At 35.4% G+C, this 22431-nt stretch overlaps 1 protein-coding gene across 1 annotated transcript in view; it reads left to right on the top strand.

Annotated features, from left to right (window-relative positions):
• Positions 1-22431, top strand: part of RpL23A (ribosomal protein L23A) — a 49399-nt gene that overhangs the window by 14900 nt on the left and 12068 nt on the right. The window contains exons 2-3 of the mRNA XM_090401320.1: positions 3157-3457; positions 11199-11375. Coding sequence (XP_090257446.1) covers positions 3157-3457; positions 11199-11375 — 478 coding nt within the window. The remainder of the gene's footprint in view (positions 1-3156; positions 3458-11198; positions 11376-22431) is intronic.

Below are 22431 nucleotides of genomic sequence, written 5' to 3'. Positions count from 1 at the left end.
GCTTAGTTAAAAAGGTTGAACACCACTGCTATACACTAATGATTGAATCATTATAATTTTTTTATTTTATGCTACCGTATTTTTCAATAGATAACGCGCATGCGCTAACTAGCGGTAGAGTTAGGAAGTACAGACAGGAGGGAGGAATTCTTTAAAAGCACGTGCGTTGCTAGTAGCAGTGATTGGGTTGTTAGTGAAAGAGCTAAAGGTATGAGAATACTGTCTGTGTGTTGCAGAAATCGAAAAGAATTGCTATTTTGGTTGGAGAACGTGTGGCAAAAGAGAAAAATGGCATTTTTCAATCTTCCAGTAAATAAACCATTCAAAGACAATTTGCAGGCTAAGTGGGAAGACTGGATGATGAATGGCATCCATGAATATAACAAAACAGGGCAGATGAAAAGAACATCATATAAAGATATAGTTACATGGATTGTAGAAAGTTGGGCTGCTGTAAGTGAAATGGTTTCATTAAAGCACAAAGGAATGTAGTGGTGTCCGGTGACAATGATTATGAAGCTGAAGAAATATCAAACGGAATTGATTCTTTCAATATTGAGCCTGATGAAGAATTTTTTGGATTTGAATAGTGTAATGTTTAATAAATATTAAGTAATACTTCTATCTTAGTTTTGTGATTACATTTGATTTTCATCTCATACCCTTCAAATGTATACCGCGCATGTTCATTTTTAACGAATTTAGACTGCAAATGGCCATGTATAAGTTTTGATAAATTTTAACTTTTTAAATCAATTTGTGTAGATTTTATGGTAGTAAATGACAAAATAGACTGGTATCTATATATATTTTATGCATTCGTGACATACCTAACTTTCTTAATTTTTTGATATTTCTTAGCTACGCTGTTCGTCTGAGTTTTTTTTAATTGTTGCAAATCTCCAAAAAATTTTTTGATATATTTATTCATAAAAAAACTGCGTATAAGTGGACCCACGCAGTTCAAATCCATATTCAACGGTCAACTATAGTAGGTTTTTTTGTGCGTGTGTCAACCATAATATTATTAACAGTATAATATGTCTACTACTTATGTTCCTAACATTTAGTTACAATAATTCTCCCCCCCCCCATTTGCAGGTTTGCTTTCCACGATTTCAGTTATCCACGGTCAACTCCGATGTAAAAATATTAAATGGAAAATTCCAGAAATAAACATTCATAATTACATAGGCAAAGTGGATACTAGATCCAACATTATTTCAAAGTAGAGTATTTATAGAAACTGGAAGTTTTATAATTTGACCTGAGAGCGTACAAGAATACAACCCTTGGCATCCATGAGTTATCTTAGCTTGTGCAGGATTGTATTCTTGTAAGCTCTCAGGTCAACTTACAAAAAACTTTCATAGTTTCTACAAAATTTTTAACAATTTCTATTTTGGCTTTTGAAATAATGTTGGATCTAGTATCTACTTTGATATCACCTAAATGAGCTCTTTCTTTTAGTAATAAACAATTATAAGTTTTAAGCTGCATGCTGTTCTGAGTAACGGGGTGAAATCTCATGCTATCCCGCCCAGTATGTGAATCCCCTTTGTCCAGTGCATCCATGCTGTACCATATATGCTACCTGCCCGTTACTCGCTTAGTAGCCATCCAAAAATATTAAATGGAAAATTCCAGAAATAAACAATTCATGTTTTAAATTGTGTGCCTATCTGAGTAGTTCTCAGTTATCAGATTGGCTGTTGCGATATTGCAGTGCTTGTGTTCAAGTAACCCTTATTTTACTTAATAATGGCTCCCAAAGCGCAAGATTAGTGATTCTGCAATTAAGATATGTGAAAGAGAAGCTGTAAACTTCATGAAATAATAAATAAATAAATAATATTTAAAAAAATGTATGCTGAGGTTAATATTCCATTCACTTTCAGCTAACTTTTATTACAGTATGTTGTTATAATTCTATTTTATTATTAGTTATTGTTAATCTCTTACTGTGCTTAATTTATAAATTAATCTTTCAATTAAATTATAGGGAAAAACAGTATATATAGGGTTTGGTACTATCCATGGTTTCAGGTATCCGCAGAGTATCTTGGAATGTATTCCTTGCAGATAAGGTGGGGAACTACTGTATTTGTCATCAGCTTATTACATCTCACTGTTGGACAGTGGCCTCCTCGGTGTTCTCCACTTTTCTCTCCAATGGGCTGTCCTGCAATTTCCCACTATGCCTATAAACTCATCTTTTTACTTCTTCCACTTTTTCTTGAATCTCCATCTCTGCAAATCTGAACTCTGTAGCAAGAGCTGTCATTTTTCATCCTGGCTTCATGTCCAGCCCAATTCCACTCTAATATTATGCTTGACTTTGTGTATAAAACACCTTTTAGCCTGCTGTAGCTTATAAAATATTAACTCTCCATTTGATCAGATAATATGCTCATATTAGCCCTAACAAATCAGCATAAAAGACTGTGCTTGCCATATATACAACAGAACTGTATGTGAATTTATAATTTTTACAATAAATTCACATACAGACTTTCTCATAGAGACTCGAGTAAAGTTCATTGTATGTATATTTAGACTTGCTGGTTATATATTTTTTATTATTAATATTTTGTTTGTAGTTTATGAAGTATTTTCTGGTAACTGTAAGCTTTGTGAATTTCAACCAAACTAATTCCTATTTCCTCAACTTGTCTTCTTTTAGAACAGCCTTCTTTATTATTACCCATGGAAAATAACCTACTGTTATCAGGAAAAAGAAATCACCCCCCCCCCTAATTTCTTGCTTGCACAGTACACTTAGGTATATGTTGGTATGGTATGGTGGGCTACTTGAAGTATCTTCTGGGTTCCCTACCTGATCAATTAAATAGGCACTCTTGTATATGAAATTTCTGATATTTTTTGATCTCTACTACCTTGGACTACTGACCAACATGGCATTCAGGCTACCTGTAGCATTTTCCATTATACTATGCCCATAACAGCTAATGTGCTACTGTAGTATCTTATGTGTGAGGTTAACACACACACACACAAAAAAATCTAATCTCTGGCTTGCTTTTCTGACAACTAGCCTAAGAATTAAATAAATACATTTTTAGTGTTTTTTAACAAGCATTAAATTAGAAGTTTTTTTTGTTTGTTTTTTTTTATTTTATTTATTATTTTTTTAAGCTGCCAAAGCAGCAGCCAAAGTAGAGAAATTAGAAACAAAACCAGTGGAAAAAGTTGAAAAGAAGTCATTACCCAAGGGTGCTTCTAAGGTACCAGAAAAGGCACTTAAAGGAAAGAAGGATTCTACACCTATATCAAAAGCAAAAGCTAAAGCTTTAGCTGTAAAAAAGAAGATACTGAAGGGAGCTCATGGCACAAGAAGAAGAAAAATCAGGACAACTGTGCGTTTCAGAAGGCCACATACTCTGGAATTGCCAAGGAAGCCAAAATATCCTCGCAAAAGTGTACCTCGTAGACCAAGGTAAGTGATGTTTCACAGTTGTTAAATATTCAGAAATTATTTTTTACTTATATTCTTGTCTTAGGCTTAAATGATTGACATATTTTTGGTAATTTGGACCATAATCTCATTCAAATTTTATCTTTAGTGGAACCCTATCCCCTCAACACTTCACAAATTTGTATCCTTTGCATTGCAACAATACAAATTTGAGATCTTGGAGACTTATTCTTCCTCTCTGTGGCATACTATTGTCTCCTTCCATTTTACAGATTCTGGTACTAAGTTGGTTGTGTTAAAGAAATTATTCATGTTGGCATGAGGGCTTTCTTTCATTCCCACTTTGTTCATTGTTTCCACTTGATACCAAAGCCATGGTTTTCTAAGAAGTGTACCAGGGCAGTCAAAAAGAAAGTATTAAGTGGCTTGAGTCAAAAAAACTTTAGTTTCATTCACAGCCTACACTGATGCTTGCAGCACGTTCGAAACAGTCATTAATAGGACTGTCTGACTCTGAAACAACTAAATGTAGAAAACTCGCCTCTTACACCAGTGGTAGTCATGCATTCTAGTTATTGCAATATCACCTGAAGATAAAACTGACCTCCTGGCATCATTTTCTCATTCATCTCTTGCATAGATGTCTCCTGAGGCCCAAACAAGGAAATAAGGCATAGAGATTGCAGAGGTCATTCCTACTTGGTATTCTTATAATGACAGATGACTTTTGATTGGGAGTGCCTATGTAGGTATTGCTGAACTGAAGAAGGTACAAAGTTATGGTCTGAATTACTTACTTACAGGTAGTACAACCCTCACAGTATACTTGGGGGGGGGGTCACTAGTGACAAAAAAAAAAAAAGTCACTTGTGATCGCTTGCATTTAGGAAGAGCTTCAGTTAAGATTTGTGAATAAATAGTATGGATAAATCCTTCCCCTCCCCATTGTACAGGTGTACACAAAACAAAGAAGTTTTAACTGCACTAATAAATACTTAAGTACCCTAAAATCCAATTTCAGAATAATGAATAAGAAATTTTTTTTAAAAAAAGTTTCAATGCCTTCACATTTATTCCTTCTGTTCTTTAACCTCAAGAAAGAAAAGACTAACTATATTTTTCAGGAAATAACATATACTAAAATATTAATTATAATAACTTTAATTAATACTTTCCTGTATTTTGGTAATGTTACATTGCCATCATTAGGGATCACAAAAACAATCATGTGTATGTATGCACTAACACTGGGCAAATGAGGGTGAAGAATGGAAACCCAAGTTGGGCCTAGAGTCCTAAATGGCATCCTCTAGTAGGCTAGATTGGGTGGTCTTGACATTGGGCTGAAGATCTAAGGATCAGTCCTTTCCAAATTTGGGGTAGTCTCCTGCACCCAAATTTGTTGAAGTTTGGAAAGTTTTTCAGGCCTGAGGAAGATTTGAGGAATATCCTCTCATATTTGTATTTGCTATGATTTAATAGAGTAGCCTTTTTCTGGTGTATCTTTGGTGGGTGTCCAAAGCATAGTCAGCAAATATTTTGTCTCTGAAACAAGGATATTGGGAAGTATCCAGAGGCAATTGACTAAGATGGTTTCTGGAAAAAGGTTGAGAAAATGCAAGTTGCAGAGTGTTCAGATAGCAGGAGGAAGGAGGATAGTATTTAGATATATAATTTGGTAAGGTGTTATTACCAGCTTAATGTAGAAGAGATTTTTCCATAGAATGGGGGATGTGGATAACAAGAAGTCAACACTGAAAACTGTACTAGGAGGATGTGAGCAGGTTTTTTTGCATGGAGAATAGTGACTGGTGAATTCAGAGACAGTGAATGCATTTATAAAGCAGTTTCATGAGCTTATATGATGAGTCTTTTGACTAGAGTTGCCAGCACTCTCAGAATTGTAAATATTCTAGTGAGCACACTTTTCTCCTGGAATTATTTGACAGGTTACAAAAATTATATAACTTATTAATTACAAATCATTACCTTTAAATTTTATATTCCAAAGGCCTTTGCTAGTCAAGTTTGCACTCAAATTGAGCAATCTTTGTATTTTGTAGTCATATGCGTGCTGATATATTGCATACATTTCAGGCACTGACAGTCATTTTCAGTTTCTGTACTATGTATGTATGCATGCATATTAAACATTTTAAATTGACCATTATTAATAACCGTGACAGATGCAGTGCTAAAAATACAAATTTAATAATGCTATCCATGAATGCACTTTTTTTACTAAATAATTTAAGGAAATTACGTCAACTAGGATATACATTAAAATAAATTTTAATATACTTCAATATTTCGGCAACGTCACGTTACCATTTTCAAGAAAATTAAGAACAAGATCCGTGCACGCAGGCTCAACAAACAGTAAGTGAGGAAGAAGCAGGAAGCTATTATTTCTCCTAAAGTCCTGATGGTGCCCCCTAGCAGGCAATGTTGGTATTCTTGGGCGATTTGGCTGAAGTCTTCTGATGTAGGTCTTCCAAATTTGAGGCAGTCAAATCTGAAACTGATTCCATGAAAAGCCTTCCGTATTTGTATTTACTACGGTGTATTATCATGGCTTTCTTCCACCGTATTCTATGGCAGGTATCCAGCACATGGTCAGCAAGACCAGAGTGGCTGTATTGGTGAAACCGAATGTAGTCCTTGTGTTCTGAAAATCTGATATTTGCTGTCCTGCCTGTTTGGCCAAAGTAGGACAGCTTACAGCTGCAAGGGCCTGGTATACACCAGGTAGGTCTGCGGGGGGGGTGTCTTTAGTAGAGTGGATAAGAGATGCCAATTTTTTATATGGTCTGTAACAAAGTCATGTTTTTTAAGATTTTTGTAATTTTTTCCGAGGTGCCTCGGATATAGGGTATGGTGATGGGTTTAGAGTAATCCTTGTTGTGAGGAGGAGGAGGGGGTTGTGGTTTACTGGTTTTAATATTTTTTTTGGGGGGGGGGGTAGCCATTGGCTGAGAAAGTGTTGAGAATGTGGTTTAATTCTGTGGTTAGGGCATTGTCATTTGAACAGATAAGTTTAGCCCTGTTGTGTAGTGTCTTAATGACTCCATATTGTTGCGAGGAGGGGGTGGTGGGATTGTTGGTGAATGTATCTGCCTGTATGCGTGGGGTTTTCTAGAGACTGAGAAAACCAAGGTTCCATCAGGCTGGCAGGTGACTAGTGTGTCTAAGAAAGGAAGGCAGTTGTTTTTTTCTTCTTCCAGGGTGAATTTGATTCTGGGGTGTTGGTTGTTTGAGTATGTTAGGAAGGAGAGGAGTGCATCGGAGCCATGTGGCCAAATAGCGAACACATCATCAACGTAGCGAAGCCAAATGGTTGGTTTTTGTGGGGCAGAGTTTAAGGCTTTCTCTTCAGAAGTCTCCACATAAAAGTTGGCCAAGGGTAGGGAGAGTGGAGAACCCATGGCTGTCCCCTCTATTTGTTTGTAGAATTTTCCTTGCCAAACAAAATAGTGAGTTCATTGTGAACTGAAATAGGGCTGTGATATTGGGAGGAAATTTAGCTTGGATTAGCTCTAAGGATTCTTTGATTGAGACATTTGTGAATAAGGAGAAGACATCAAAACTGACCATTATGTCAGTGTGTTTGAGTGTAAGGTTTTCTCTGCTGGCTTTGAAGTGGGCTGTTTTTTATGTGTGAAGTTGTGTTGCCAGTATAGTGTGAGAGAGCTTTGGCCAAATGTTTAGCTAGTTTGTATGTGGGAGAATCAATGCCATCCATTATGGGACGTAATGGCACATTTTCCTTATGTATTTTTGGGAGTCCATAAATACGGGGGGGGGGGGGGTATGGAGTTAAATGGTTTTAATTTGTTAGTGATTTCCACAGGCCAAGAAGTGACCTTCTTAAGGAGCCTGTGGAGTTTTCTAATTTGTGAGTTGGTGGGATTGTACTCGATAGGGAGGTAAGTAGCCCGATCTAACAATAGAGCTTTCAGCTTACCTGTGTAATCCTTTTGGTTAAACAATACCGTGGCGTTCCCTTTATCAGCTTTGGTGATTATTATTTTCTTGTTTTTTTTAATTCTAGCAGAGATTTAATTTCCTTACTGGGCATGTTAGCTTTGGTCAGAACACAAGCCACATCCAGTCTAATATCGTTGGCGACGTGGTTTGGAAGGTGTCGTATCCTGCATTCAATTCGTATCATATCTTCAGCAGGTATTCTTCTGGGCGCAATGGCGAAGTTGTGGCCACGTGCGAGGGTGTCGAGTGCTTCAGGTTTCACACTAAATGACGAAAGGTTGACTACTGTTTCGGTAGGAAGTTGTGGTTTCGAGATCGAGTTATTTTTTAAATTTTTTGATGTGTCGATCTCGTACTTTTTTAAATTCTTTCTCTGCTGCAGTGCACGAGATGTCGTATAAAATAGACCAAATTTCGTAACTTAAGGTGCTTGAAAGGTCATCTTCAAGTGCCTGGATAGCTAAGTTAGCATCATTCAGGAAACGGCGAGTTGTAGGATTTGTTCCCTGAGGAAGGCTTGGCTGGCATGGTTATAAATACAAAGAGCCTTTTGCGAAGAGAAACAGTGCTTGAATTTCACGCAGGAATTACCTGGTTATCCCGGCAGCGTTTTAGGAAGGCAAGACAATTCAGTTGTCTTGATAGCTTTAACTTCATTTTACCATAATGGCGTGCTTTACGTGCGATATCATCTCCGTGGATTATCGTAATTCTCGTGGAAAGGCTTAGATGTTGGTTATGCATTTTTTACTAAATGATTTAAGGAAATTACAACGTCAACTAGGATATACATTAAAATAAATTTTAATATACTTCAATATTTCGGCAACGTCACGTTGCCATTTTCAAGAAACTTAAGAACAAGACACGTGCACGCAGGCACAACAAACAGTAAGTGAGGAAGAAGCAGGAATCTATTATTTCTCCTAAAGTCCTGATGGTGCCCCCCTAGCGGGCAATGTTGGTATTCTTGGGCGATTGGACTGAAGGTCTTCTGATGGTCTTCAGTTCACAAACTTGGGCTATTTTGTTTGGGAAGGAAAATTCTACAAACAAATAGTGGACAGCCATGGGTTCTCCACTCTCCTCACCGTTGGCCAACTTTTATATGAAGACTTTTGAAGAGAAAGCTTTAAACTTTTCCCCACAAAAACCAACCATTTGGCTTCGCTATGTTGATGATGTGTTTTGCTATTTGGCCACATGGCTCCGATGCACTCCTCTCCTTCCTAACACACTCAAACAACCAACACCCCAGAATCAAATTCACCCTGGAAGAAGAAAAAAACAACTGCCTTCCTTTCTTAGATACACTAGTAACCTGCCAGCCTGATGGAACCTTGGTTTTCTCAGTCTCTAGAAAACCCCACGCATACAGGCAGATACATTCACCAACAATCCCACCACCACCCCTCCTCGCAACAATATGGAGTCATTAAGACACTACACAACAGGGCTAAACTTATCTGTTCAAATGACAATGCCCTAACCACGTTCTCAACACTTTCTCAGGTTTCTAAATTTTTCTTTTGTCTGTAATAAATAGCCTTCATCCTCGTATCCAATTCACCATGCAAAATGAAAATTCTTGTACTTTATCATTTTTGGACATCCTGCTTACTCGAACTTTTTCTGGTACCTTATCTACAAGCGTCTTCCGAAAGCCCACATTTACTGGCAGATACATTCATAAAAAGTCTGCTCATCTCAAAAATTTGGCATTCTTAAATCTCTTATTAATAGGACACATAAAGTTTCCTCTTCTCCAGAAATCTTACAACAAGAACTTTCCATCATTAAAAAGTTAATGGTATCTAATAAAATACCACCCTAATCAAATCCAACAGATAATTGAATCTTATGTTCCAATACCTAAGGTTTCTTCAACATTCGCAGAGTTCCAATCCCCTACATTCCAGGAATCTCAGAACCTATAAGTAGAATTTTAAAAAAGTTCCAATAATTGATTCCCACTTATATTCCTATCAACAAAATTTCTTCTTTATTGCCTTCTACAAAAAATAAACTGTCATCTCTGTCTTTGGCTGGCGTTTACAAAATTCCTTGTGAATGCGATGTTTCTTATTTTGGACAAACTGGCCGTTCTGTGGAAAAAAGTTCTGTGGTAGCTCAGTGGATGTGGCATTTGCACACCACCGCGCTTGGCCGCACGAAGGAAGTCTTGGTTTCGAGTCTAGTCGGCGACTAGAGGAAATTTTTCTAAGCCTTTTTTCGACCGGTTCCCGAGTTAGTCGATCTCTGGCACGGGCAAGCAGGTTTTTCCTCCCGGAAACTCGGGTTTTTCGTCCTGTAAACTCAAGAAAATCGACCGTAGAACCCACATTATTTCAGACATTAAATATATTGTGTTAAGGTTAGGGACCACGAGATGGCGGCACATTTGAGCCGTCGCTCTTCACTGCGTACCGCTTAATTAGTGATAGCCTTGGGCCATCTGTCTCTGACTGGGTACCAGTGGAGATTGAACTGCCCACTCAGTCTCCAAAAAGTTAGATAGGGCTAAGTGGCCTCGCCTACTCCCGTATATACGGGAATAAAAAGGCGTTAGCTGATTTTTTTTTTTTTTTAGTATTATAATTATTACAACAAACCTCAGAAGTCTGGTCTAGCACAAGACAGTATTACCACTACCTGTAATATCCAGTGGGATAAAGCTATTCTACTTCATAGATGCAGGTTCAAATATGAACGCCTCTTTAAAGAAAGTTGTGAAGCTTTTTTACACCGACCAAATTTAAATCGAAATGATTGCCTCTTTCTCTCTCTCGAAGATCTGGGAGACTTTTATTTTATGTAATCATTAAAAAAACTAATTATCTTAAATATTAATTCTTTATTAATTTCTTTCATTTCATAGCTAGCAACAACATTGTATTTTAATAGGTGATCTACCGAATATTTGTTACTTGTATTCTATTCCTATCTGTTTGTAACACTGAAGATGTACTATTATTTTTAGTACGGAATATCTACCTTATTTATTAATTAAAGTTATTACTGTGGACTTACGGGTTGTTTTTAATAATTATACTATGCCACAGGTCCCTCTAAATATAATGGAAAAGTTTCTCTTCTGAAAGATCTGAAGAAACACCTATAAGAAGACCTATTGCTGGAGTCTTTGATTTCCTTAACTAATTTTACTTTAATGACAGCAGTAGCTGACACAAATTTTTTACATTTTAAAAAAGCCTCGAAAATCTTGTAAACTAGAGTTTCTGTCAACAATCCGAGGATTTAGAGTGGGTATGCTAACCACTCAGCCAACCATGCTGGCTATATACCAATTGCGAAAGCTCTGTCATGAGCTTGTTAAACTACTAACCTTCTGTATTCTGATATGATTGGGTAAAAATTTATTTAAAATTACCTTAATTATTTGCTCTGAAAACAAGATGTTGGTTATAACAAAACTGTAATAACTACAAATGGATTGTCATATAATTGCCCATTCTTCTAAATGTGCATTGTATTATGAATGTTATTTTTATCTGCTTTTATTGCCTGTTTTAATCAGATTTGGTCAGAACTTTTTTTTTTGGTTATAGTTTTTTAGTATTGTTTGCTGTAGTGAGAGTTGACTGCACAGTAGCAAGCCATCAGGTGCAATATAAGTGCGGCATCACTTATGGTGTACTTTGTAGTATTTTAATTTCTTAGTGGAACCAAGAATTTTGAGTCCATATTATTCTTAATTTTGCCTCAAGATCAAGTTTAGTATTAAATAATATGTAAATTTTTTTTCTTGTTGTAGGTTAGACCAGTATTCCATAATTAAACATCCTCTTACCACGGAGTCTGCTATGAAAAAAATAGAAGACAACAATACTCTTGTTTTCATTGTACATCTGAGGGCTAATAAACCACAGATCAAAAATGCAGTGAAAAAGCTGTACAACATTGATGTACAGAAAGTGAATACCTTGATAAGGTAAGATGAAACGAAAAAAGTATTCTAATATAGTAATCTCCTGGTTATCTGATACTCATTTAGTACTGGTCTGGTCTGTTTACCAGTACTTAAATGGGTTAGCTTCTGATGCGCTCCTATTAAAAAAAATATATCTATATAAATTTATAATTAAAATTTAAATAATTAAAATTAAATTGAATTAAATAATTAAAAAAGTACAAATTATCATTTCAGTTTTCCAAAACTTTCTCTGCTTCCACAGGCTTTCAAAATTTTTTTTTCAAAACAATTTATTAAAAAATTATTCTGCTCTGCTTCTAACTCATGCAAATCCAAATGTTCATGGTCCACAAGGGAAGAGAATAGCAAACTGTAGTTATCTTGTGTTGCATGTTATTAATCATTTACTTGTACAAAAAAGGTTCAAAATTACATGTACAGAATTACCTTTATATGCTGTTAAATGACTGGTAATGTAAAATGATGTTCCATGTTGTCTTCCCCCAATATTTTGCAATGTGTAGTTTGGACACTTGGGACAGGAACAGTGTTGTTGTTCCAGTAATATTCACTGGTGGTTCACCGAAGGTCATGCTAATGTTTGAAAGTCCTGGGCCAGGTGCTAAATTATGATGAATAAAAATATTGTATGTGTTAGGAGTTAATCCACCTGGTATAGGAAGCAAGCAACTCGATACAGTATACTGCTATTGCAGATTAACAAAATGTTTTTATTGTTGGAATCTGATTAGTTCTTTAGTGCTTTATATATGGTATTTGTAGTTATTACATGTATACTTCTGAAAACAGCCTCAAAATGCAGGCTGAATTGTTGAGTTTGTTCATTATAGTTAATAGATTTTTATTCTCCAGATGATAGTTGAATCTACAAGTCTTACAAGAAAGAGAGAGAATGTTTGCAGTTATGTTCTGAGTAAGAATTAATGCCATTTGGCTATTTTGAATGGTAAACTGATATGGTACAATTGCTGATAATAGTTATCCTCAACATTCCATTTTAAACATAATAATCCAGGTAATAAGATATTCAGCTAACACCTTTTATTCCCATATAGGGAGTAGCCGAGGTCTTTTAACCCTATCTAGCTTTTGGAGACTGAGTGGGTGGTTCAGTCAACACCAGTAGCCAATCAGAGATAGCTGGCTTATCATCATCATCCAATTCCTGCCATGTACCCTCAAGGGGGTGTACAGGATATGATAGTACTACATGAAAAATTTACATCATTACTAACTTCCTATCTACAATTTTCCTCCAAATCAGTCTGTTACTTGTCAAGACTCCAACATTATCAGATCTTATATTGCTATTGTCTAGGCACTTTGTACCAATACCTTGTGTCCTGATAGAGCAGTAAAAAAGAAAGATTGGATAACTGATAAAATTCTTTCTCTCATGGATCAACACAGATCATATAAAAATCACAGTCCAACAAAATATAAAGAGGTTCAAAAAATTATTAAAGGCAAGATCAAAGAAGCAAAATAAATCTGGATGAATGAAAATTGTAGAGAAATTGAAATTCTACAAGAAAAGCATGACAGTTTTAATCTACATAAAAAGCTGAAAGTGACCTCAGGCATATTGAAGAAAAAACAACTATGTGTCCTTCGAAACAAAAAGGGAGAAATAATATTTGAAAAAGATGACAAAATACAAGAATGGGTGAAATATGTAGAACTCTTTTCTGATAACAGACAGAACCCAGAAAATACTTATGAACAGATGGATGGTCCATGCATTCTAAGATCAGAGGTAGAATGTGTGCTGAACTCAGCTAAAAATGGTAAAGCCTTAGGCCCTGATAGAATACCAGCAGAAATAGTAAAGTTATTAGAAGGTGACAACATTGCTATATTAGTAAAGCTATTTAATAAGGTCTACAATACAGGCATATTCCCACAAGACCGATTACAGTCGACCTTCAGCATGCTACCTAAAAAAGCAAATGCAAAAACTTGTAATGACTATAGAATGATCAGCCTAATGAGTCATGTTCTCAAAATGTTCCTGAAAATAATTCAAAAAAAGAATATACAGAAAATGTGAAGACACCATCAATGCTACCCAGTTTGGCTTTAGAAATGGTTTGGGAACAAGAGAGGCTCTTTTCTGCTCTCAAATCTTATTCCAAAAATGTATTGATCAAAACAAGGAAGTTCATTTGCTTCATTGACTTTGAGAAAGCATTTGATAAAGTCCAACATACTAAAATGATTGCACTATTAAAGAGAATTGGATTAGATGGTAAAGACATCAGGATCATTTCAAAACTTATATTGGAACCAAAAGGCATCTGTTCAAGTTGATGACATTATTACAGACCCCATTAACATCAAACAAGGAATAAGGCAAGGATGTGTGCTGTCACCTCTTCTTTTTAACATATACTTAGAAGCTATATTTCAAATAAAATCTTAAAAGGAAGAGAGGAAGGGATTAATATAAATGGCAAAATCAACAGTAACATCTGATATGCTGATGACACAGCTCTCCTGGCTGACAATATTCAGGATCTTCAAAATCTTCTGGAACTAGTGAATGAAGATAGTGAAAAAAAATGGGATTAAAAATCACCATTTTTTTTCACACAAATCACCAAAACGAAATTCATGGTCATAAGCAAGAAACCAATTTTTAATTCATCACTTTCTTTAAATGGGAAACGAATAGAAAGAGTGATAAAGCTTAAATATCTTGGATGCTGGTTAAATGAAGAATGCAATCCAGAAATGGAAATAAAAGTTAGAATTGAAATGGCAAGAAAAAATTTTCTCCTGATGAAATCAACAGTGTGTAACCGCAACTTGAGCTTAGAGTATGCTTGGTTAAATGCTGTGTGGTTATACAGACGAATGTGAAAAATCCCATGGACAGCAAAAACGTCCAATCGGGAGGTACTGGAACAAATGGGGGAAATCACGTGAACTTTTAGATACCATAAAAAAGAAGGAAAACTGCATATCTCGGTCACCTACTTCGTAATGAAAAATATAAAATACTTTAATTTGCTTATGAAGGGGAAAATGGAAGAAGAGGACAGGGAAGACAAAGAAAATCTTGACTGGCAGACAATGCACTGACATGAGCTCTGAGGGACTGTTTAGAGTGGCTGAGGATCGCTCAGAATTTGCCAAGGTGGTCACAGACCTCCGATAGGAGATGGCACTCAAAGAAGAAGGCACTTTGTACCGTATCAATCCGCCTATATCTTGGTCTTCCTCTGGGTCGTTTTCCTGCCAAACTGGCAGAGAAATATGATATTGCCATTGATGCCATCTGTTCACTCCTCTAATCTTTCTCAGGACTCTCATATCTACGGTCTCTAGTCTTTGGTCAAGTGTTTTACTTCTGACCCAGCTCTCGGATCCATAAGTTAAAACTGTTTTGAACACTGTCTTTGTCTTGTATACAGCTAATTTAGTGTTCCGACTAATTTCTCTCTTATTCCATATGAATTTATTCAATTGACTTCCTACCATACTAGCTTTGTTGATTCTGTTTATTTCTATATTTAATTTACCATCTTCACTAAAAATCGTGCCTAAGTAGCTGAAATGTTTTACTTGTTCCACAGGTTTTCCGTTCACAACACAGTTGACATTTTCAACGATTCTGCCTATTTTCATTGTCTTTGTCTTTTTATTGCTGACCTTCATACCATATCTATTACAACAGTTATTCAATTTAGTCAGAGAATAATGCAGACTTGTAGTAGATTTATTTAGAAGTATAACATCATCTGCATAAAGCAAAGAACTGACATTAACATCTCCAATTTTGATATCAGGTTTAATACCACTTTCCTTCATAATGTGATCCATATAGATAATGAATAACAGAGGGGATAATGTACATCCTTGTCTCACACCAGATTTAACATTAAACCATCTTCCTGTACTTCCTTCAGTTCTAACTGCTGACTTACAACTCAAATAAAGACTAAATATTGCTTGATATAATGCCCCATTGACACCATATAACTGCAGTGTATTGAATAGCTTCTCTCTTGGTACCTTGTCATATGCCTTTTCCAAATCGACAAAACTTAAATACAGATCTTTGTTAAATTCCCATGATTTCTCCACTATTTGTCGTAAATTGAAGATCTGATCCTGACAGCCTCTATTTGGCCTGAATCCAGCTTGTTCTTCACCAAGCTTTTCTTCCACAATTCTTCTCAACCGTTTTTCAAGTATACTTGCATAGATCCTGCCAGGAACACTCAGTAGGGAAATACCTCTGTAATTTTCACATTCAATTTATTTCCCTTTTTATATATGGGTACTATGAGAGCTCTACTCCAATCATCAGGAATTCGTCCCTCTGTCCAGGCTTTCTGAACTATGCAGTGCAGCCACTGTAAGACTTTTATACTTCAGCATTTCTGGTCGAATATCATCTACTCCTGCTGCGTTTCCACATTTCAAACCTTTGATGGCTTTTTCTACTTCAAGTATGAATATGTGTTCCTGATTATATGCCTGTTGAGTGTTTTTTACCACTGTGCTATCACTGCTTGTTCCATTTTTCAAAGTAATTACTCTATACTTCAAGGATATCTTTTTCTCCTGTTTTCATGTCACCTTTATCATATCTAATTCCTTTTACAGCACTCTTTCCTCCATTTCTGAGCTTCTTCAACAACCTCCCGAATATCTTGCCACCTTTGCGTTATTTATTTTCTATGTTCTTGCAAAGTCCTCCCATGACTTTTGTTTAACTAGTTTTACACAGTGTTTAGCTTTCTTACATTTGTCTCTGTATTCTCTAAGAGCACAAGCTGACTTATTTGCCAGGAACTTTTGATATGCTTTCTTCTTTTCCTTCACTGCCTCTTTAACTTCCTCTGTCCACCATGGAGTTCTAATTTTTCTATCCTTGCAGACAACTTCACCACATGCCTCTCTAGCTGAATCAATCAGAGTTTTCTCCAAGGTTTGGTTCCTGTTCTCAAACTCTTGCATTTTTTCTTCAATCATGTTTGTGTATTTTAGTCTACATTTCACATCTGAGAGCTGCTCAAATTTTTATTCACTTTAAAACTTTCATACATGTTATTCTTTTCAATATGAAATTCATAGCTGGCTTATGCTATCACTAATTATAAGCAGCAACCATTGAAGAGAAAGGCAAACAAGTGCTGCCATTTCTTGGCACCTAACTGTCTGAAATAAAATGGGTTCTATGGTTGATTTTCTTGCCAATAAAAACATTAAACCACGTCTATTAATTTAGCTAGATCAGCTCAGCTGATTTGGCATTTGCATGACTTTACATTGAATAAAAGTTTCTAATTCTGTGGCCAGTATATGTAATGTAAATACTTGAGCTTTAGTAATGACAGTGCCTTTTGTTAGAAAGATAAAAAAGGTCAGTTCCTGTCTGAGATATAGGAATGTTTGCATAGGCTTTCCAGTTGCACGTTTATTGGTCTCATACAAACAGGTGACATTTTCCCTTTCTGGTATTAGTGCTTTTTCTTTCATGAAAACAAGTAACTAGCCAGTGAAGAAAATTTGCAGACAATTTGTAGATAGGGAACAGTGATTGCATTTATATGAAGCTAAATTATTGTCATCTGTGAAAAGCCATTTAATAGTCCAAACATTAAGAGATTTATTTTCTAAAATAAAGAGCCAAAAGGCTTCACTTCAGCAATGCAAAAATTATAACTTCCACTTGATTTTTATAATTAAGAGATGTATTTCCAGCTTTTTTTCCTCATTTAATAATACCAGTGCCTCCTTCCACAACTATTCTTCTCTACCCAGGGATATCATTCTGCAGTTCACTTTGTTTGTTTGCCCATCTCCTATCCCATTCTTCCTCATTCCAGATGTTGGACAGAGTTTGTTTTGTTTTGCCACTTTGTGGTAGTAATTTTTTTAGTGCATTCCCTTCCCTCTTAATGTTCTCCTTTGTAAAAAGCAGTACAGTTATCTAATTTTTACATCAGACATAATATATATATTTTATTTGTTATTTTTGAAACAGATTAAATGACTATAAGCTGAGAGATAAAAAAAAAAAAATAGAACCACTTAATTTAAATAAACTGCATTGCTAGATTCAACTTCTTAGAAGACTTCTTCAGGTGTATAACATAAAGGTAGCTGCCAACAAACGTTGTGAGGGAAACTCTATACATTAAAGCATTAACGTTTGAAACCGTTCTGTCTCTCTCTCTCTCTCTCTCTCCATTGTTGGGTGTACGCACGCGTTCAAGGTCTCGTGAACACCAAAGTTGGATAGCAGTGCAACGACAGTCTGAGAGATTATAGCTAAGGTTAGTGTTGATGTATTGGATGGAGTATGATTTCTTTAGATTCTACAATTCTTCTTTCCATTTCATCAATAGGATTGAAAGATATTTTCTGATTTGTCCCACATGACTGGGTGAATGATAGTTTTTGCTGTTAACGTGTGCAGAATTCAGGACGTCGTTCGACAGAGCTCTTGCTCTGTTTCTGCTACATGTGATGTCTCTTTTATGTTACTCTAGATGTAAATTGATGGATTTTTCAGTCTGACTAAAATGAGGCATGTTGCAGTTGTCCCAAATACAGTAAACACCAGGATATTTCAGGTTATGTTTTTGTTTAGGCATACTGAGCAAGGAACAGAGTTTAAGTAGAGGAGTGAAAGAAGTCTGAATGTTATATTTTTTGAGAACTCTGGCAAAACGGAACTGATGTAGGGTAGTAATACGTAGACTTTTTCACTATTTCTATCTTCAATATGATGAGGAGTTAGGTTGAATTAGTAGCTTATTAACTATTTGTTTCTTCTTACAAGCATTCTGTTGAAAGGTTGTAAGAAGAAATTGAAATTCTTTCTTATTACAGTAGAATCTGCTTATTGTGATCGTGGATATTATCATCAATCGGCCATTATTATCAAAATTAGTTGGTCGCAAAACACGCATTCAAAATGAATTAAAAATAATCCGTTTGTTATAATCGATGTTTCGGTTATTGTTATCAAAATCCTCGAATATTTTAGCCTTTTGTGTCTCAGAATTCTAAGAAATAAGGGTTAATCAGGAGAAAATTTGACAAGAAATAAGGAAGAAACAAAGAAATTTGACATTTGTCAAAACATGACTTTTTTTTGTTAATCTTTCGTAAATCTTATATCTTCCAGGCAAATGCAGGCGAGTAATTATTATTATTAAGAGAGACTTCCAGGGAGTCAGAGACTCATCGAGAGAGGTCACATACTACACCAGCTATCATACTTATTCTTGAATTCATTCACACTGCTTGCATTCACAATATCCAATGGCAATCCATTCCAATCATGCACCACTCTCTGAGAGAAAAATCTAGCCCTCACACCCTTCTTGGTGGCCTTCATTCTCAGCTTCCAAGGATGCCCTTTCGTTCTTTTCCCACCCTCCATAAATTGAAATCTTGTATGATCCTTTCAGAAATTTGTAAGTCTCAATCTTATCACCCCTCTTTCTCCTGTTTGCTAGTGTCTGCAGTCTACAAATTCTCAATCTGTCAGAATCACAATGGAAACCAGGAGACCAGACTTGCACACAACAGTTCAAGTGAGGTCTTATCAAGATCTTGTAAAGAGGCAAAATAACATCGTTATCTTTACATGTGAACTTTCGTTTCAGCATTGCAATTATCTTTTCAGTAGTATTTGCAATCTTTGTCACATGGCCCCTAAACTTCAACTTCCTATCTATTAACACTCCAAGATCCCTAGTCTCATCAGTTTCTTCTAACTAATCTTAATCTTCCATAAAACTTAAATTTTCCAGGCAAATGCAGGGAAGTATAAATACAGACTAATTGTGATTTTTCAAGTTTATTCTTGTGCTCTCTTTTAGTAAGTGAATTTGACTTTAAGTGCTCATTAAAACAGCCCTAGCATGATGACAGAAGCAAGTAAAAAACATAAAGATTTATCTTTTTAAGAAAAGCAAAGAATTTTGGAGTGTTATGATTAGTTGCCCAAATTGAGTCAGCCTAGTGTGGCTGTATATTTAAAAATATCACAACCATTCTGATATAAGATCTTAAAAAACAAATTAAACATTGAAACTTCAGCTCTTACTAATGAGAATATGGATCGGAAGAGAACCCGATCTGGTATGGATATTCAAGTTGAATCAGCATTAAAAATTTGCTTTAGTAATGTTTGTGAAAAGAATGCTTCGATTAATGGGCCTTTGATGCGTCAAAAAGCACAACAAGAGAATATTGTGTACAGCGTATTTTTTCATTGTGAAGAAAAAAGTGCTGATTTTTTAGCTGCTGATGCGTGGATTAAGACCGAGTGGCCAAAAGTGATTGCTGAACATTATCCCAAGGATATTTACAATCCAGACAAAACAGGACTATTTTCGTGCAATGCCTGAGCATAGTTATTTGTTTAAAAATGAAAGTACTAAAGAATTTAAATCTTCAAAAGAGCAAGTGACAGTGGTAATATGAAAGGTGAGGATCGAGAGCTCCTAGTGATCAGAAAAGTAAAAATCTCCGGTGTTTTAAAGGTGTCAAAAGTTTGCCTGTTGACTACTATTCTAGTGCAAATACTTGGATGACTAATGCTATTTTCAACAATTGGTTAGTTAAGTGGGATCTTAAATTAAAGTGAAAAATTGTCTTGTTAGTAGACAACTGCACTGCACTTGTCAAAGATCAATCTGATGCAAGTGCAATTACAAAAAAAGATTTCCCTTCTTGATGCATTGCATTTGATAGCAATGTCATGGAAGCAAGTCTCAGAGAAAACTATTGAAAACTTCTTCCAGAAAGGTGGATTTTTTAAGACAAACTCTGAAACTCCTTCTTTCGAAGAATTTGAATATCTTACAAATGAAAGTTTTGATAAAACCCCAGATGCTATGTCAAAAGAAGAATTTGAAAATTGGCTGGATATTGATAACAACGTCGAAGTGGTGGCTACAACGAGATTGTCAGAAATATGTCAAGCTGCTTTTGATGACAACTTTAAACTAATAGAAGAAAGTGAACCTAATACAAGTATAGAAGAACAAATTTTAGAAGCTTCTTCAACCAATGCCCAGATGCAAGAAGCTCTACGAATACTTCGTCACGGTATGCAATATAGAGCAACAAACTTCGAAAGCCGTTATGAATATGAGCAATTTATTCATGAACTGCTATATTCAAAGACATGACAGACAACACTAGATAAGTTTTAAAAATAAATTTTGTTTTTGCTTATTAAAAAGTTGTTTTATAACAAATTAAATGATGCAATTTTTTATATCCTTTGCTTAATGTTATCAGCCAGGTATTGTTATCGAAAAGCTACTGTCCTAAAGTAATAACAATAAGCGGCGTCTATTGTATCTTCTTCACAGAGGAGGGAGGGAGTGAGCACATTTGCCAAGCGTAGAAATGATGCCAAGTATTTGAGGCAGATAGTGATGGGATTGTGCATGGAGATATCTATTGGTGTGAGTGGGGTTTCCTGTAAATAGAGAATTTCAGTTTGTCAGACACATGAGTGAGTTTGACATCTAGGAACAAAAGAGAGCCATCAGTCTCTAATTCTGTAGTAAATTGGATTTTTGAGTGTTACTGATATGGTCTAGGAAATTCTTTAAAGGCTCAGGTCCATGACTCCAGATTAGGATGATCTCTTCTATATATGTTTTCCACAATCTAGGTGTCAATGGGAATGAAGAGATAGCTTTTTCTTCAAAAGATTCCAAATATAAATACTGGTTATTGCCAGTATTGGCGATAATGGATTAATGACCCTTGGCTAAACCAAAGTTCTATTTGTAAATAGTGTCTTTAAACTGGACATAAAGACATTACTTTTTTCTTAATAACATAGTAAGAACTTCTGTAGGCACATTCATAAAGAAGGAAATGACATCAAAACTAGCCATAATTTATTTTTGAATGTGTAGGTCTTTGATTTTTAGTGGAACCTGTGGCATAGTAATTAAATAATGTAGGTCTTTGACACGCGAAACAAAATCAACAGAATTTTTGAGGAAAGAGGAGGTCGAGCTGAATAAGCATCTTAGAGATTTGGCTAAATAGTTTGAGACATTATAAATAGGTGAATCAATGCTTTCTACAGTTGGTCTCAGTGCAATATTTTTGTGAATTTTGGTAATCCATATAATCAAGGGATTAAAGGATGAAGAGGCAGTTGAATATTTCTAGAAAACTGTAGTTGTTCTTAGAATGTTTTTATGGTTATGGAGTTCATGAGTTGGATTTCTTTCAAGAATAGATCAAGTATCGGTTTGTAATAATTGGAACATTTTGTTATTATATTCTTCAGTATATCCAGGATGAGAGTGGAGTTACCTTTATCTGCAGGTAGAATTATTATATCGTTTTTTTTTTTTGTTTTTTTTTTTTATCGCTTGACCTTTCTGTTAGGGGTTTTACATTGTTGATAATAAAAATGGATTTTATATGGAGTAAATTAGCTTCTTGTCGCCTTTTCAATTTTGGTAGGTAAAGGCTCCTTTGGAATGGATTTTGGTGATATCACAAAATTAAAGCCCTTATTAAGAATATTCTTTTCAACATTGGGATGGTTTTAACCAGATTTGTTTACAATAATTTTATCAGGAGAGAGCTGAAACTTTGATTTAGGTGATTTTTCTTGTTAGAGCTTAGAATTTTTTAATTAATTTTATTTTGTTGTTATTTTGAGTCTTGGAAGCTTGTAATTCGATCGTCTCTTTGCTCTAAGTTTCCAAGTGTCACTGTTTAAAGTATGTTCAATAGTAGTAATAAAGACGTTTTCTGGACAAATACATGTGCCAAGTTATGTTTTGTATCATAAATTCTTTCATTCAGAAGTTCCTTTTTAGCTCTATGGTATATTTTCTTTGTGCATTCTGTTTTAATGCTTTCTCTTAAGGAAATGAATCTTGGAAAGAGGACATGGAATTTACAACGCTTGAGAAATACTAACCTGTTGATGTTTAGGCCAATTCTTCTCAAAGTCTTTTGGCATTCTCGTATATTTCTGTATGTTCCCTCGCTGAAGAGGCTAGAGATATGATGCAATTGATTTACTCGGCTAAGAGAC

The sequence above is a fragment of the Typopeltis vanoorti genome, chromosome 12 (assembly GCF_054136105.1).
Source record: "Typopeltis vanoorti isolate ZY-2024b chromosome 12, IOZ_Tvanoo_1.0, whole genome shotgun sequence".
Lineage (NCBI taxonomy): Eukaryota > Metazoa > Arthropoda > Arachnida > Uropygi > Thelyphonidae > Typopeltis > Typopeltis vanoorti.
The sequence above is the reverse complement of the archived record's forward strand: the minus strand, read 5'-3'. Positions and strand labels throughout refer to the sequence as shown.